General features: G+C 49.7%; 1 protein-coding gene across 6 annotated transcripts in view; it reads right to left on the bottom strand.

Moving 5' to 3' along the window:
• Positions 1-14006, bottom strand: part of wdpcp (WD repeat containing planar cell polarity effector) — a 43193-nt gene that overhangs the window by 16524 nt on the left and 12663 nt on the right. For all 6 annotated transcript variants that reach the window (XR_010876677.1, XR_010876678.1, XR_010876679.1 and 3 more), the window contains exons 4-11: positions 13444-13488; positions 12048-12098; positions 10305-10375; positions 9596-9655; positions 8896-9010; positions 6797-6933; positions 4690-4896; positions 875-1490 (exon numbers count right to left, since the gene is read on the bottom strand). Coding sequence is in view for 2 of the 6 variants with exons in the window: in XM_067236647.1 (XP_067092748.1) it covers positions 875-1490; positions 4690-4896; positions 6797-6933; positions 8896-9010; positions 9596-9655; positions 10305-10375; positions 12048-12098; positions 13444-13488 (1302 nt within the window). In the remaining 4 variants the exon portion in view is untranslated. The remainder of the gene's footprint in view (positions 1-874; positions 1491-4689; positions 4897-6796; positions 6934-8895; positions 9011-9595; positions 9656-10304; positions 10376-12047; positions 12099-13443; positions 13489-14006) is intronic.

The raw sequence follows: 14006 nt of genomic DNA, 5'->3' as shown, positions 1-14006 counted from the left end.
CACACACACACACACGTGTTCTGATAGAGATGCAAAAACACACACACACACGGTCGTGTGGGAGAATTATCACGCCAAAAAAGACACACGGTGACTTTCTTCATCAAAACCTTGGCAGATGATCAGAGGAAAGTAGGCTATTGTTGGAATATACTCCTCTATGCAAACACACATGCACAAGCACACTAACGCGCGCAAAGAAAAACACTCACACGTGCATTTCCACTATACCCCCCCCCCCCCTCACACACAGCCTCAAATCCTTCCACGCAAAATAAAATCATCCACAGCTTCCCCACTACCAGCTCGTCAAACTTCGTGGAGAGTCTCGTTTGTCACATCTTCCTCCAAAGTCACAATTAAAGACGAGGAAGGTGGGGAGGCTCTTCGGCTGGGCTTTTTGATTGGCAAACTTTATCTGGGGCCCCCAAGGGACACGCAGGCACTGTAAACGATTTATCGGAAAAATGCATCCCCAGAATGCACCTGGTGGGCTGGTGCCCCGAGGCGATTATTGAATGACCTCTGAGCGTGACTCCTTCTAACCTCTCGACCAACAAATTAACTTCCCTCAAACAGTGAGGGATGAGCGAGGGCAACCCCTGCAGCACACTATGTTTGGGAAGCCATGTTGAAGTCTCGGTTAATGGGAGTAGAAATCAGAATGTAAACACGTTAGGTGTTTTCAGTTGCGTATTGGATAACTTGAGACTAAGATAACTTGGCTATGACAGAAGGCCGAACAGGTCATTCTGGTCACTGGTCCATGCCATGGCAAGACAAAAAACGGTCAAAATGTTTGCATTATTATGATTGTGCATGTGTGTCTGTGCCCGTGCGCTAAATTAACATGGGACCGTGCCAAGTTACCCACCTAGCCTGAATCTCAGTGCTGCCAGGGGTCCACTGTGGAAAGCAATCATCAGCAGGTCCGTCCCATCCGCCCCTCCCTCCACGCTGCCCCCCCAGTACAGCCCCTCCAGCCCCCCCGGACAGCGCAGGTGCTGGGCTAGTCTCAGCGTCGCCGCGGGGGCCGCCTCCTCCGCCAGTAGCGCCACACCCAGCGGCGCCAAACCCACGTCGAAGAACATGAGTTCCCCTTGGCCGCCCCCCGCCGCCGCCACGGCCCCGGCCGGGTGCCAGGCCAAGAGGGAGGGCGGGACGGGGCAGGGAGCGAGGAGAGGCACGCTCCTCTGCTGGTCGTACAGCACCAGGGAGGAGTCGGCGAGGCCCAGGAGCAGGCTGGTCTCGGAGGGGTGCCGGGCACAGGACACGGGGCGGGAGGAGAGGGGGATGCGGGTGACGGACAGGCGCTGGAGGCGACCGCGGGCGCACTCGTACGCGCAGGCGTCCGCCGAGGACGCCCCTTCGGGCCCTTGGGATTCCGGGTGGGGTCCTTCAGGCACTTCAACGGACAGCAGCTGGTAGGGTTGGAGGAGGCTGAAGTGACAGTCAAGAGGGTCTCCTTCAGTACGTATGGAACTGAGCACCTGTGTGTGGGGGATGGGAGGGTTGGAGAAAGAGAGAGAGTTGGTGAAAGGGGTAGAAGTTGTCCACAGTTGTCATATTTGTTTCTTTTCTTGGGAAATGGGAATTGTTAAAGAGGTGAACAATACAGTAGGTTAGTGAATGAGATGCAAGTGGTCCAGAGGTAGTGACTAATGATACTATGCTCTCACCACAGTTTCTATTCTATCATTGTCTATGTCAGTGATTCTTACTGAAGCTATGAAGAGTGACAAGGTCCTGAAAGAGATGGTGTGACAGAGTACCTAACAGAATGAGTCATTTATTCAAGACCACCCCTTCCCCACCTTCCACAATTATCTCACCAACACTCCACCTGTCAATCAGGCCAGCTGATGACATACCATTATTTTCTTACACCACTTTTCGTACACCACTGTGTACTTGGTGTAAGGATTGGAGGCAACATTCAACTACGCAGGTACAGTATTAGAGTTTTGAGATCCCCAAAACAATACTTTTTCAGGGTCACCAAGACATCCTCTACACTACAGGACATGCGTGTCTCAGGTTGGACTTAGTCAACCTCAGGAAAGTACCAATCGAAACAGGACTTTCAGTGTGGCTGGTTTATATGAGCTCAGATGGTTTTGCAGTGTAGGCAGAACAGGGATCGCACATCGCGGGGAGGTTTGCTTATTTATTTATGGGGGGGGGGTTGCAGTTGCCAAAAGGAGACTTAGGTTTGCCTGGCCGTGGTCTACAGAAGGGAGGAACAGATGACAGTTTTTTTCCTCTGCGTATTTAATCCCTTAGAGACAGCTCCTGCTGCTCCCTGGGGGGTAGGTGTGTGTGTGTGTGTTTGTGTGTGTGCACCACTGTGTTTGTGTGTGCTCGTGTGTTCAGAAGTAGTGTGTGTACTGTAAATGTCTGTGCTTGTCTTTGTTTCTGAAGGCATGTGTGGCTTGTGGAGGTTGTCAGGGCTGGGTGGTAAGTGCTGTGTACTGAACTTTATTGTGACATCTCAGCTAAAAGGTGGTGTGTATGCTCCTTGAGAGAGAGAGAGAGAGAGAGAGAGAGAGAGAGAGAGAGAGAGAGAGAGAGACAGAGCGAGAGAGAAAGAGAGCGAGAGAAAGAGAGAGACAGAGAAAGAGAGCGAGAGAGAGAGGAGACTGAGACCAGCACAGAGAGAAGATGGGACAGTGAACTCATCCAAGTAGCTTTCTCCTAGTTATTGGTTTCAGTGACTGGTCAAAAATATTCTTCTCCTCCACCCCCCCCCCCCCCCACTCCGCCCATCTCTTCACCAGACCCTTTTTTCTCTGTGGCGTGGAAGATAAAGCAGGTCGGTCCAACCGAGTGGCTGGCCCTTGTTCACAGCAGTGGCCTTTTGGAGCCAATTTTCCAGCTCACGGGGCAGAGAAAGACAGGGAATGCAGGAAGGAGAAAGAGGGAGGAGGAGAGAGAGAGGTAGAGAAGTGTAAAACAAGGGGTAGGGTACAGTAAGGTACTGTTTAGTCAGCCAATGACCCTTTGCCGTAAAAGGACACAGACGTTGTCAAACAAAAGAAAACGACTCATGCCTCAGACAAAAGGTTGAAATCTGAGTTCTGGGCTTCTATGCATATGACATATTCAATGTTGTTGGAAGTCAAGAATATTCAAATACTGTTTGTCCTTCTTGGATGTTTTTGATTCACACCATTTTTTATAAAGATTAATTTGTGGTTTATATGAGCTTGCAAGAGACAAATACCATGCTATTATCTCCATGTTAATAGCAATTCTGACTTGGTTTAATCACACAAATTTAGATCAAACAAATGACGAAAAACTGTTTTGAGGCAGATAACATTTTTTTTTTTTTACATGTGCGCACATACACACACACCAACGAGAACAAAACATGCACATTTTAAATGCACATCTGTTGACGTCTTTTTCCACGATGATTATTAAATTACAGGAATGGAGGGGGGGGGCGGGTCATTAAAAATGTTAACTCCTCACAGAAATAAGCATGTACCGCACGTTCTTCCTCCATCCTTCCTTGGGTTTCGCTTATCAGTGAGGGGTAAGAAGTAAGACCACATAGGGAAACCAAATCAGACTTTCAAATGCCTAGAGACCGGGGTAGAAAATTGGCTTAGCGTCTCAGATAGCAAACGTAACAAAAGGAACATATATATGAGCTCGAAGCGATTGAAGTCGCTGGCGTCTCCCGATGAGCTCCGGCGTTTGATTCGCTCCACGGCTCTTACGTAAACTGCTCGCTTAATTTCACACCGAAGCGTCGGGAAAAAATGGCAACAAATGCTTTTCATTAGAGCGCCGACACTGCCGAGAGAGGGACTTTAATGTTCTTTAAGTGTGGAGGAAGGAAGGGAGGGAAGGGGGGGGGGGAGAAGGAGTGTGATAAACATGGAAAAGTAAAAAACAAGAACACAAGAAGTACCGGGGCATGTGCTCGCGCGTTTCAATATTCATGTTGTCGTGCCGCCTCTCTCCTTTACGCAATTTGCTTTCGGCAAACATGCGATCGGTAACGCTGTTGTACCTTCCCCTCCCCTCCCCTCCGTTCCGTTCCACCGTTTTGCATACCTGAACCCGATGCGATCACGTCTTTTGGGTAATTTGAGCTTTTCTTGTCCGCTTCCCCTTCCTGCATTGGCGGGTAAGCCAATCACAGATACGGCTCCACGGGGGGGCGGTGAGGGCGGGAGCGGGCGTGCGCACACGCGCGCGCACCACACAGACACGCCGAGTGACGGCTTAGTTCCCCTTCGATCCGGAGAAAGGTGGAGCGCGAGGTGCCACCCTTGAGGAGGCTAACGCACCGTCCCCAATCCCATCCCTGCCACGGCGGCTAGGAGAGGAGCTCCACCAGGCAGCCAGCTGCCGTCTGGCCCTGGGTGTGTGGGATTCTTTGCGTGCATCTGTGTGCTTTGGAGAAGTTTACGCTGAGGCTACAGAAAGACAACAAGGGGGAGGGGGAGAGAAAGAAAGAAAGAAAGAGAGAGCGAGGAGAGGGTGCCTCTAGCTCAGATCATTGGAGCATCTCCATCATTAAGGGCCTCTCCATTATTGAAGAGGTTATGCCCCTAGTTATTAATTGACCTTCATGTTAACATGAATTGTCTCAGTTGATGCTCTTCCCTCTCCCGGTCCCGGGTGTGAGTGTGTGTGTGTGTGTGTGTGTGTGTGTGAGCGCGTTGGGATTACCTTGAGACCGTCCGTGGCAGAGCAGCTCAGCAGCAGCAGGTTGGCCCGGTCGGTGTGTGTGTGACTGGTGGGGGTCCAGGGCCACAACTCGGCGGAGGAGGAGGAGACCAGGGGCCACCAGCACACCGCTACGTCCTGGAGACAGTTCAGACCCACCCGTCTACCCAGCCTGCGAGGCGAACCGCCACGCAGGTCCGCACACACCACCTGGGGGGGGGGGGGGGGGGGGGGGGAGACAAATCAGAAAGCAGACAAATCCTCACCTTTCACGAACATCTCAAACCCGGGATAGAGGCACACAGATAAACAAACATGCATGCATACACAAAAGGCCTTGAGGGGTGTACACACACACACACACACACACACAATAAAGGGTGGCCCCATCCCAACTAAGGACCAATGAAACACCTACAGTACCAATATAATTAACATACACTTGTCCTTGTTTGTGATATTGATAGTGTTGATGCGTAAGGTCATCCCAAGATCTTTCAATTATTAATATCTACTGGTGTGTGTGTGTGTGTGTTGGGGTTGTTGTTCTTGAAATGTGCATATTTTTTGGAACGTGCCGCTACGCTCTATGGGCCACAACACAGAGGCACTACAGTATAATGAGCTCTTGTGGTGTTTCGGGGTGAAAACACACACACACACACACACAGATCGACTCGAGTACACACTGGGGTCCCCACAGAACAGACTGTCTAAACATGGATATGGAAAGACAGCTATACAGACACAAACAGATACAGACACAATGAAATAGAAAGTCATGCATACACAAGCCCGGACATGAGCCCATCCCTCCCTTCACCCCCAACCCTCACTCTCCTCAAACACAATACTAAACAATGCCACTAAACACACACACACACACGTACGTACGCAAAAGGTGGAGCTGCCATTGAGCCTCTCTCTGTTCTGTACAGATGATTGCCCACTCCACTAAGGCAGGTCACACGTTTCCATAGAGCCCTTTATCTGCGGCCCTGACTAGCGACAATAGACTAGCGTCTTTAGAGTCAACAGCTCTATATTCACACTTACGCACCCTACCCACACACTTTACACACACACACAGCCATTCACTGTACACTATTCAACTAGTGACTGAAACTCTCACAGTACTGGATTGGTGGAGAGTAGAGGAGAGGCAAAGAAAGCGAAATTATCGGGGTTGGAAGACGTCTTTGACAGAAAAGGTGGTTGGGGAGGGTGAACTGTGCTGCTTTTGAGTGAGTGAATGGAGGAATACATGAATCAGAGTTATTGCGTGAATGCATTGACGAGCGAATGAATGATTGAGAGGATGAATAGGGTAAGCGGGTGAATATTACAATTAACAACAAATATCAACCAAGAGAAAAGCAGAGCAACAACACCTCTTTACTTCTCCATCTCTCTCCCTCTCTTTCTCTTTCCTCCACCTACTCATTTTTTTTTTCTGCTGGCGTTTGCTGGTCAGCAATAATCAAAAACCACTTTGTGGGGGTCGGATTAGTTTAGCCTACCCCCCCCCCCCCCTCCCACACACACACACACACACACCCACACACACACCCTCCCCCCCAGCTTAGCCCAGTGGACCAAGGCAGTGAAGGCCGGGGGGTGGTGGTGGGGAGGGGGGGGGACAAGCGGGTGTGTGTGCCTGCATCTTGGGTGCAAGACTATATTTTGGGGGGGTTTGGGGTGTCAGGGATAGGGAGGGAGTCCCCTTATCAGAGCCCTGCTTCTGGAGCCCAGCACACAGTAGAGGCGATTGCTTTCTCGCACACGCGTGTGCGTGCTCGCGCACACACACGCACACACACACACACACAAACAAGGAAAGGGCCTGGCAGTAATGTGATAATGCCAGGGTTAGCACACAGCTCGAGTGGCCCACGAAAGAAGACCCTATGCATTTCGGTTCTTGTGTGCTGAATTCTTTAAAAGGTGGCGCTGTGCTAGAAGACACTCATCCTGTTGGTGACCTTCGTTCTCATGGTTGGGGTGTGGATAAAATACTCTGGGATGTGTTTGACTCACTCGTGGGTTTAATTTGAGTGTGTGAGAGATTGTGTGTGTGTGTGAGAGAGAGAGTATGCGTGTTATCCTGTACCTTCAGCTCAGAGGAGGAGAGTTTTTCCACTCGTCTTCCTGTCTCAGGGGACCCGTGGTTCTTCTTGTTGAGGAACACTGCACACACCTGGCTCTTCTCCAGGAAGGACAGCAGCAGCAGCCTATCCGTGATCACCGCTGGAAATGACATCACAAGCCAGAGGTCCAGTTACAGGAGGTCATTCCCTTCCGAATTTGTACCTCTTGACTCCCTCCCTTCACCTCCTTTCCTCATATCATTTCATCCCGCCTGCTCCTTTCCTTAACCTCCCCTCTCGTCTCTCGGGCCTTCCTCACCCCTGTATCGTCCTTCTCTCCTCCTCTTTCTTCTCTCCCCCCCCCCCTTTTCTCCCCTTCCTGCTCCTCCTCTCCTCTCTTCTCCCCACAGTGAGTTCAACAGTCAGTACATACTGGAGGCCCTACACCACAGCTCAACTCTTCACAAGCCCCCCCCCCCCCAGAAAAAAAAACTTGACTGCCTGATTAGCAATTAAGCCCCTGTCTTTTTCAAATTAATCTGTTCCTGAAACCAATTAAAAGGGGAAAAAAAGGGGGGGAAAGGCACGTGCCAGTCAGACACCTCTCCTTGGGTTGGGCGAGAAGTCTGCACCCCTAGATTTAGTAATCCACCATCCCGCAATTAGCAATGGCATGTGTGTATTTATACATGAGTGTGTGGGCATGATTATGCAAGTTATGCGTGAAAACATGGAATTAAATATGCTAATATCGAGAAGAAGAAATCAAATAACACATGAAACTGAATAAGGTCAGATGAAATTCCGTCGGCTTGTTTTGAAGCATATTTAGAAATATTCAAATGAAATAAAACTGCCATTTGCTACGCATGGGCTTTTCAGTACAAAACAAATATGTTGTAAGCCTCTTTGTCATACAGTGAGTAGATTATTAATAAATAAGGACAAATGTCCAGTTTTGTCATGATCTCTGTAGTGTCTCTGAAGAAGATTATATTTAATCTGATTCAAAATCCCAAATTGAGGATTTTGGATAAAACAGGCCCTTGGACCACTTGAGAACCAGGTGGTGGACACAGGATTAAAAGGGGTAGACCCCTATGAGTTACCCGTTATGTCTCTCACACACACACACATCTACCCAAAATCCATTAAATACCATCTCCCGAACAGCATGTTGACATAAGAGGCCAATGGGCTTATCCAAAGCACATTTAAAACATGAGCTATAACAGGCTATAAGAAATCACTTAAGGATGGTTAATCGGGGAGCATATGTGGCGTTGAAGCATCTGTGTTCCACCGTCTGCCAAACCAAGGCAGTAATGCTCTGATGGTATAAAATACATGTAATCCAACGCTAGGTGTGACGCAACTGCAGTTGGTAGTCAACATTTGGATGAAGAAAGCCCGGGTTTAAATAAGAGCCTTTTTGCAAGGATGGTAAGCCTGGGTTGTTGTTACATCATCAAATGGCTAGCACATGTATACTGTCAGTGTGGCCGTGGCGGTGCTGTGTACTATTCCAGAGAGCTGGTCTGTCAGTCTAACGCAGGCTAACTGAAATGACAGATGTGAGAGACCCCTCCCAAGACACACACACACACCCCTCGCTCACCGGAACCCACCCCACTCCCAACAATTACTCTAGTAATTAGTGCCTCTGAGGTTTTCAATGGAGCACAGCGGGAGGTGAGTGTGTGTGTGAGTGTGTGTGCGTGTGTGTGTGAAGGTGTGTAAGTAGGGAAGGAGGGGGGAGTGTTATCAGGTGTCTGGAGACTGGGTCAGGAAGCAGATCCAGTGTTATGAGCAAATAATTGATACAAAAAAGAAAAGACATAATGAGCAGATCTGGGCCTGTGTCCTTGCTCCATTCTGCTGCCCCCTCCCCCCCCCAGGGAAGGTGGAGGTGGGGGGCTCCTACTCCCTGGAGGTTCGGAGATGGCGGAAAAAAAACGCCCCAGGAAGCACTTAGGGGAGGCCGCAAAACACACACGCACAAAAGGATTTACCATCAATTATCTACCTGAGTCCTCTCATCCTCACCTGTGGCAAATGTTTATTTGTGTGTGTGTGTGTGTGTGTGTGTGTGTGTGTGTGTGCGTGTGCGTGAGAGACCAACCATCAGTGACGGTGTCAGCAGGCAGGCGGCCCAAGAGCGTCCGGTCCACACACACTCTCTCCAGCTGTGGTCCGTTTAGGGTTAAGGTCACCAGAATCCCGGTGCTAAGCATCAGCTAGACACACAGGCACACACACACACGCACACAAACGCATGTAATCCAGAAACAAATCACTGGCCTGCTGTATGTAACAACACAGGTGAGCTTCTCCGTCCAGGGCTACACAGACAGCAGCACGACCACATCCCATCTCTGCTCCGCTGAAAGAACTGAGGAATCAATAGGAGAATGGATTCCACCCGCCGTATGACAAGTCCCCTTTTAACCCCTTTGATATCGGGGAGGCGGGGAAACCAAGGAACGACGGGAGCTGGAGAAGGTGGCCAGGTGAGCGGTCAGGTGTCAGGAAGAGGTGGGGGTCTCCAGCGACGCAGGCTCGCCTCCAGCAGGGGGAGGGGCGGGTGGGGGGAGGTAGGGAGGTTCAGGTCTAGTGTTCCTGACTGGCACAGGTGGCTTCCCAGAACTAGACAATGTATTGGAGATTGTGTGTGTTTATGTGGTGGAGGGAGGGGGGGGGGGGGTGGTTTAAGAGGTTTGAGAACCTGCTTCTGACTAACGTGTGAAAAGGGTGTACAGGTGGGTGGAGCAGAGCACGTTTGTGTGTGTGTGTGTGTGGGGGGGGGGGGGGGGGTACAATACCTGACAGCAGTACTTGTTCTTCCATCTGGCGTGAACACATGCACTGGTCTGCAACAGCTCCTGAGAAACCAGCAGAGAGAGACCCAGAAAGTGTGAGGGGTGGGGTGAGGCGAGGGGAGCAGAAAGACTGAGTGAGGGAGTGAACGAGTGAGAGTTAGTGTGCGAGTGAATGAGCAAGTGAGTGAGTCTCGGTGAGAGAGTGAGCGAGTGAATGTGTTCACGCGAGTTGTTAGCTATTCCTGTGGCATTCCAAACACAGCTGGGCGATTGGAGGAGAGGAGGGAGGGGGGGGGGGAGTTGTTTCTAGTTTCAGACAATGGTGAGGAGGGTGGGGGGGGACTAGAAACAGCCACAGTCAGGGACAGGCAAACAAAGCTACGTCTGTACTGGTACAAGGAGAAGGGGAGGAAGGAGCGCTAGAAGGACCGGAGTGAGGGAGGAAGAGAGGGATGAGAGGAGGAGGAGGGGGGGGGCAACCTGCGGCCCCCTGATCCCCTCAAATATCCCCCTCGATGACAGAGCGCACCCGAAAGAGAGGTGCCGAGAGATGAGGAGAGGGAGAGGGTGAGAGAGTGGAGGAGTGAGAGAAAGAGAGAATGCCCCTATTTGTTAATCAATCGGGCGTTTCGGAAAGGGAAAACTCCTCCAATCCCTGGGGGGGTGTGGAAGGGTAGCTGAAAGGTGGCGTGGGGGGGAGGGGGGAGGTTACCTCCAGCTCCTTCAACGAATCACGGAGCTTCTCTGGGCGGCGGTTCTTAGGGGTCCAGGAGTAGCCGCGAGCTAAAGGGAAAAAGAGAAGAAACACAGGAAGTATTTTCAGATCATGTGGCCTTCTCTCCAGTTAAATATGGTATTCCCAAGACCTCAAGGGAATTCCAAACAACTCCCGTCCGGAAAACCATCCAGCGGATAACACTGGAATTTCAGAAGGGAGGTCTTGAACTGAAGGTAGGTGAGGGTCAAGGTATGAAAGAAGCCCAACTGACAAATATGTGAAAGCCAAATGGTTAACAGGGATTAAAATGCAAAAGAGTCAGGTGGAATGAAGACTTGAGTAATAAAATTAAGTTACCTGTGAGAAAGAGGGGGCGAAAATGTCCTTAAAGGTAGAGAGCACCAAAACTAAAACCTAATATAAGCTAAACTAATATAGCATAAGATATCCTTTACTAGGATAAGGCAGGTCATCTTCAAATGCAAAGACTTAACCAGCTATCTGACCGGATGCCATCGCTCACATTTGGCGAAATCAAGGGAATTACAACATTGTGCGACCAACTCTAACCATAATGTTACAGTGTAATTCCTGAGCCTAAGCCTATGTAATTCATGGTATAGTTGTTTCTCCTTTCATCCTGTTGTGTTTGACAGTGGCTGCAAGCTATACTGCAGCTCATATTTCAACCAAAATGCATTTCACACAAACAGAACTGGAAGTTGGCGGTAAAGCGCATATCCGAACAAACTTACAGACGCACACCACTCAAAATAACACTCGTTCCTCCCTGCAAACCCCATCTTAATTTCCCCATCCGCCCTGACTACTCCTCACCCCGTTTCCCTCTCTGGTGGCAAAAACAGGGAAAGATGGTAAAAAGAAAAGGGGGGGGGGGGAACAGAGAAGTTAATTGAATTCTGGGCCTACTTCATCCTTTGCATATACATGAGTGTTAATACAGAGGAAAGAGGGTCTGGTTTCTCAAGATGGGTGTAATCGCCCAGCAATCAGGTTTTTTTTTCGTCCTCCCCCCCCCCCCACCCCCACCATCCCTCTCTTATTTTTTTTATATATTTTTAAATAAACCATTAAGAAACGGGGCCCTCCATTAAGAACGAGTGGGAGGGTAAACACATGCATGTAAATGAAGGGGGAGGAACAGAGGGGGAGGAAGAGAGAGAGTGGGTGAGTGGGTGATGAGGAGGAGGGAGGGAGGGAGGGCAGGGGGACGCGTGTTTGTCTCCTGATAAGGGTGTTTGTATTTCCCTCCTGGGTGAGCGAGGGAGAGAGAGCGCAAGAGAGAGGAGAGAGAGAGAGAGAGCGCACGCGAGAGAGAGAGAGAGAGGTAGATAGAGAGGGGTGGGGGGGTGGGGGCTAGGCAGGCTGGTTGACTGACTGACTGACTGAGGGAGTTATTTCTGGAAGATGGCCATATACTGGTATGATGATTAGGGGCCTAATGGAAGCAACTGAGGGTGGAGGTTTGGACTGGAGAGTGCGCACACACACACACAGACAGACACACACACACTGGCATGAGTGTACTTCCAGATAAGGATGCACAAACATGAGTGCACACACACACAGTCCCACACACTACTGAAGCTATGCACGTCCAAACACACAACTCTCAATTAAATATACACACACGCACCCACCCACCTGCCCCTACTCCCTCTCATCCCTTTAGCATTTGTTTTCGTTTGAAGTATTAAGTATTTAAGTCATACTTACTCTCTGAGAAATGTTGCTTCTCATTGTAGTAATGGCACTCTGAGTGGGTGACTGAAAAACAGCAGGAAAAAAAAAAACAACAAAGAAGAATGAGTGCATGTGACAAAAGATGCAGACAAGTATGTGGCTGTGAGCATGAGGCAAGCGAGTGCAAGAGTCCTGACATTTACATGGGTAACTCCACACTCTAAGAGCCTCCCCTCACCTTGCCTGTACTTACACCACAACCCCACCTCCCAGCCCAGTCGCCCTGAGCAGGAAAGTGGGCTGTCTGGCAGGCCCCACCAGCAATGCAGGCCTGGATTAGTAGCATTCATCAGATAAGCATCTGAGGAGCCAGACTCACCCAGACACAGCCACCTGCTCTGGGGCAGGGTGGGGAAGGCTGGGGGGGGGGTTAGGAGAAGGGACCCCAAGAGTCATTCTAATAAGGTTGGGACTCCCTCTTGTGGAAAAAACAAGGCGCTACAAGGACAAATTCAGGCGTACATTCAATTGGGCATCTATATGTTTTTCAGTTACACCCAACAGCTTTGATAATTGCCTTTATCAACAGGCTCCTAGATGATGTTGGTGATTCTGGGGGGGGGAATCTCTCTTTTTTGCTCATATATCAAGACACTCTTTTGGAGGTTCGCCAAAGGAAAGGGATTTGGAATGAGAGAGAGAGAATCCTCTCTGCAGAGGACAGGCATGAAAGAGACCACAGCTGTTCAGATGAGAGACAGAAAGAGAACCACAGATGAAGGAAAAGAGAAAGACAGCACGGGAGACAGGAAGGAAGGGATGGAGAGAGAAAAAAACAAGGAAAGAAGCTGATCATTTTTGTAGTAATAGTAGTAGCGGAATGTCAAATTTAGATGTTGAACCCCATTCAAAAAGTGAACATTAAATGCTGGTTAAACACTACCTGGACACACTTTAGTTACATGCGTAACTCTTTTAACGTAAACACATTTCTCCTTAAAAACAATCTTCAGCTTCTGAGGCATTGAAAGAGTCAAGCAACATGAATACTTTATGTATAATTCTGAATGCCAAAGCCATCCATTATCAATTACTAAGCCATAATTAAATAAATCAACATCATTATCGGAAATCAATAATTTAAAAGGATTCTTCTATTTCAATTTGGGTGGTAAGTAAGACGCCCTGGGCCAGGTCCAGCTGAAGACACCAGTCCTTTGTCATGCGATCTGTGACAAAGCTTACAAGCTGAGCTGTATCATCGCGACAGGTCAAGGGCTTCGGGGGGGAAGTTGTGTGTGCGAGTGTGACATCGTCTTGTGTGTATTTAGGGATTTCGGGGGGGAGTGAATCTTACCAGACGAAACCGAAACATAAATACACACGGTAAACATAAACAATAAGGGTAAACAGTGCAATGCATATTTACCCGGCTCTCCTTTCTCGTGGTACTGATAGGTGCCAATATCTGTATCTGTGGAAGGAAGGACAGAGAGATAGACGGGGAAGGGGGGAAGGGGGAGGGGGAGAGGGACAGAGAGAGAAAGAGAAATGAAGACCAGTTGGTGAGAGAATGCGGACAGATCAGCAATTTGGCACCGCAGGATAAACAACCCCTATCAGTCAGTGTTCTGTCCCGTCTGCCTGCACCCGTTCCAGATAAGAACGATGGAGGGAGGGAGGGGGGGAGGGAGGGAGGGGGGGAGGGAGGGGTATTAATAAATAAAAAAACAGAAGCATGCTGTAACCCCCCTCACCTCGGGGACTGAGCCCAGCCCAGCCCAGCCCCAACCCTCCCCCCCTCCACACACACTCACGCACGTACGCGCACACCCCCCCCCCCCCCCTTGCCTCCCAAACTGCTGAGATGAGCTTTTTACAGGGTGTTTTTTAGCCGGCTGGAGAACAGCAGAGCATTCTAACAGCACATGGTTTCTTTATCACTCCCCACTGCTGCTACTAGGGCCTGGGCAGGCTAATGCAATATGGACC

The sequence above is a fragment of the Osmerus mordax genome, chromosome 5, assembly GCF_038355195.1.
Source record: "Osmerus mordax isolate fOsmMor3 chromosome 5, fOsmMor3.pri, whole genome shotgun sequence".
NCBI classification, from domain to species: domain Eukaryota; kingdom Metazoa; phylum Chordata; class Actinopteri; order Osmeriformes; family Osmeridae; genus Osmerus; species Osmerus mordax.
The sequence above is the reverse complement of the archived record's forward strand: the minus strand, read 5'-3'. Positions and strand labels throughout refer to the sequence as shown.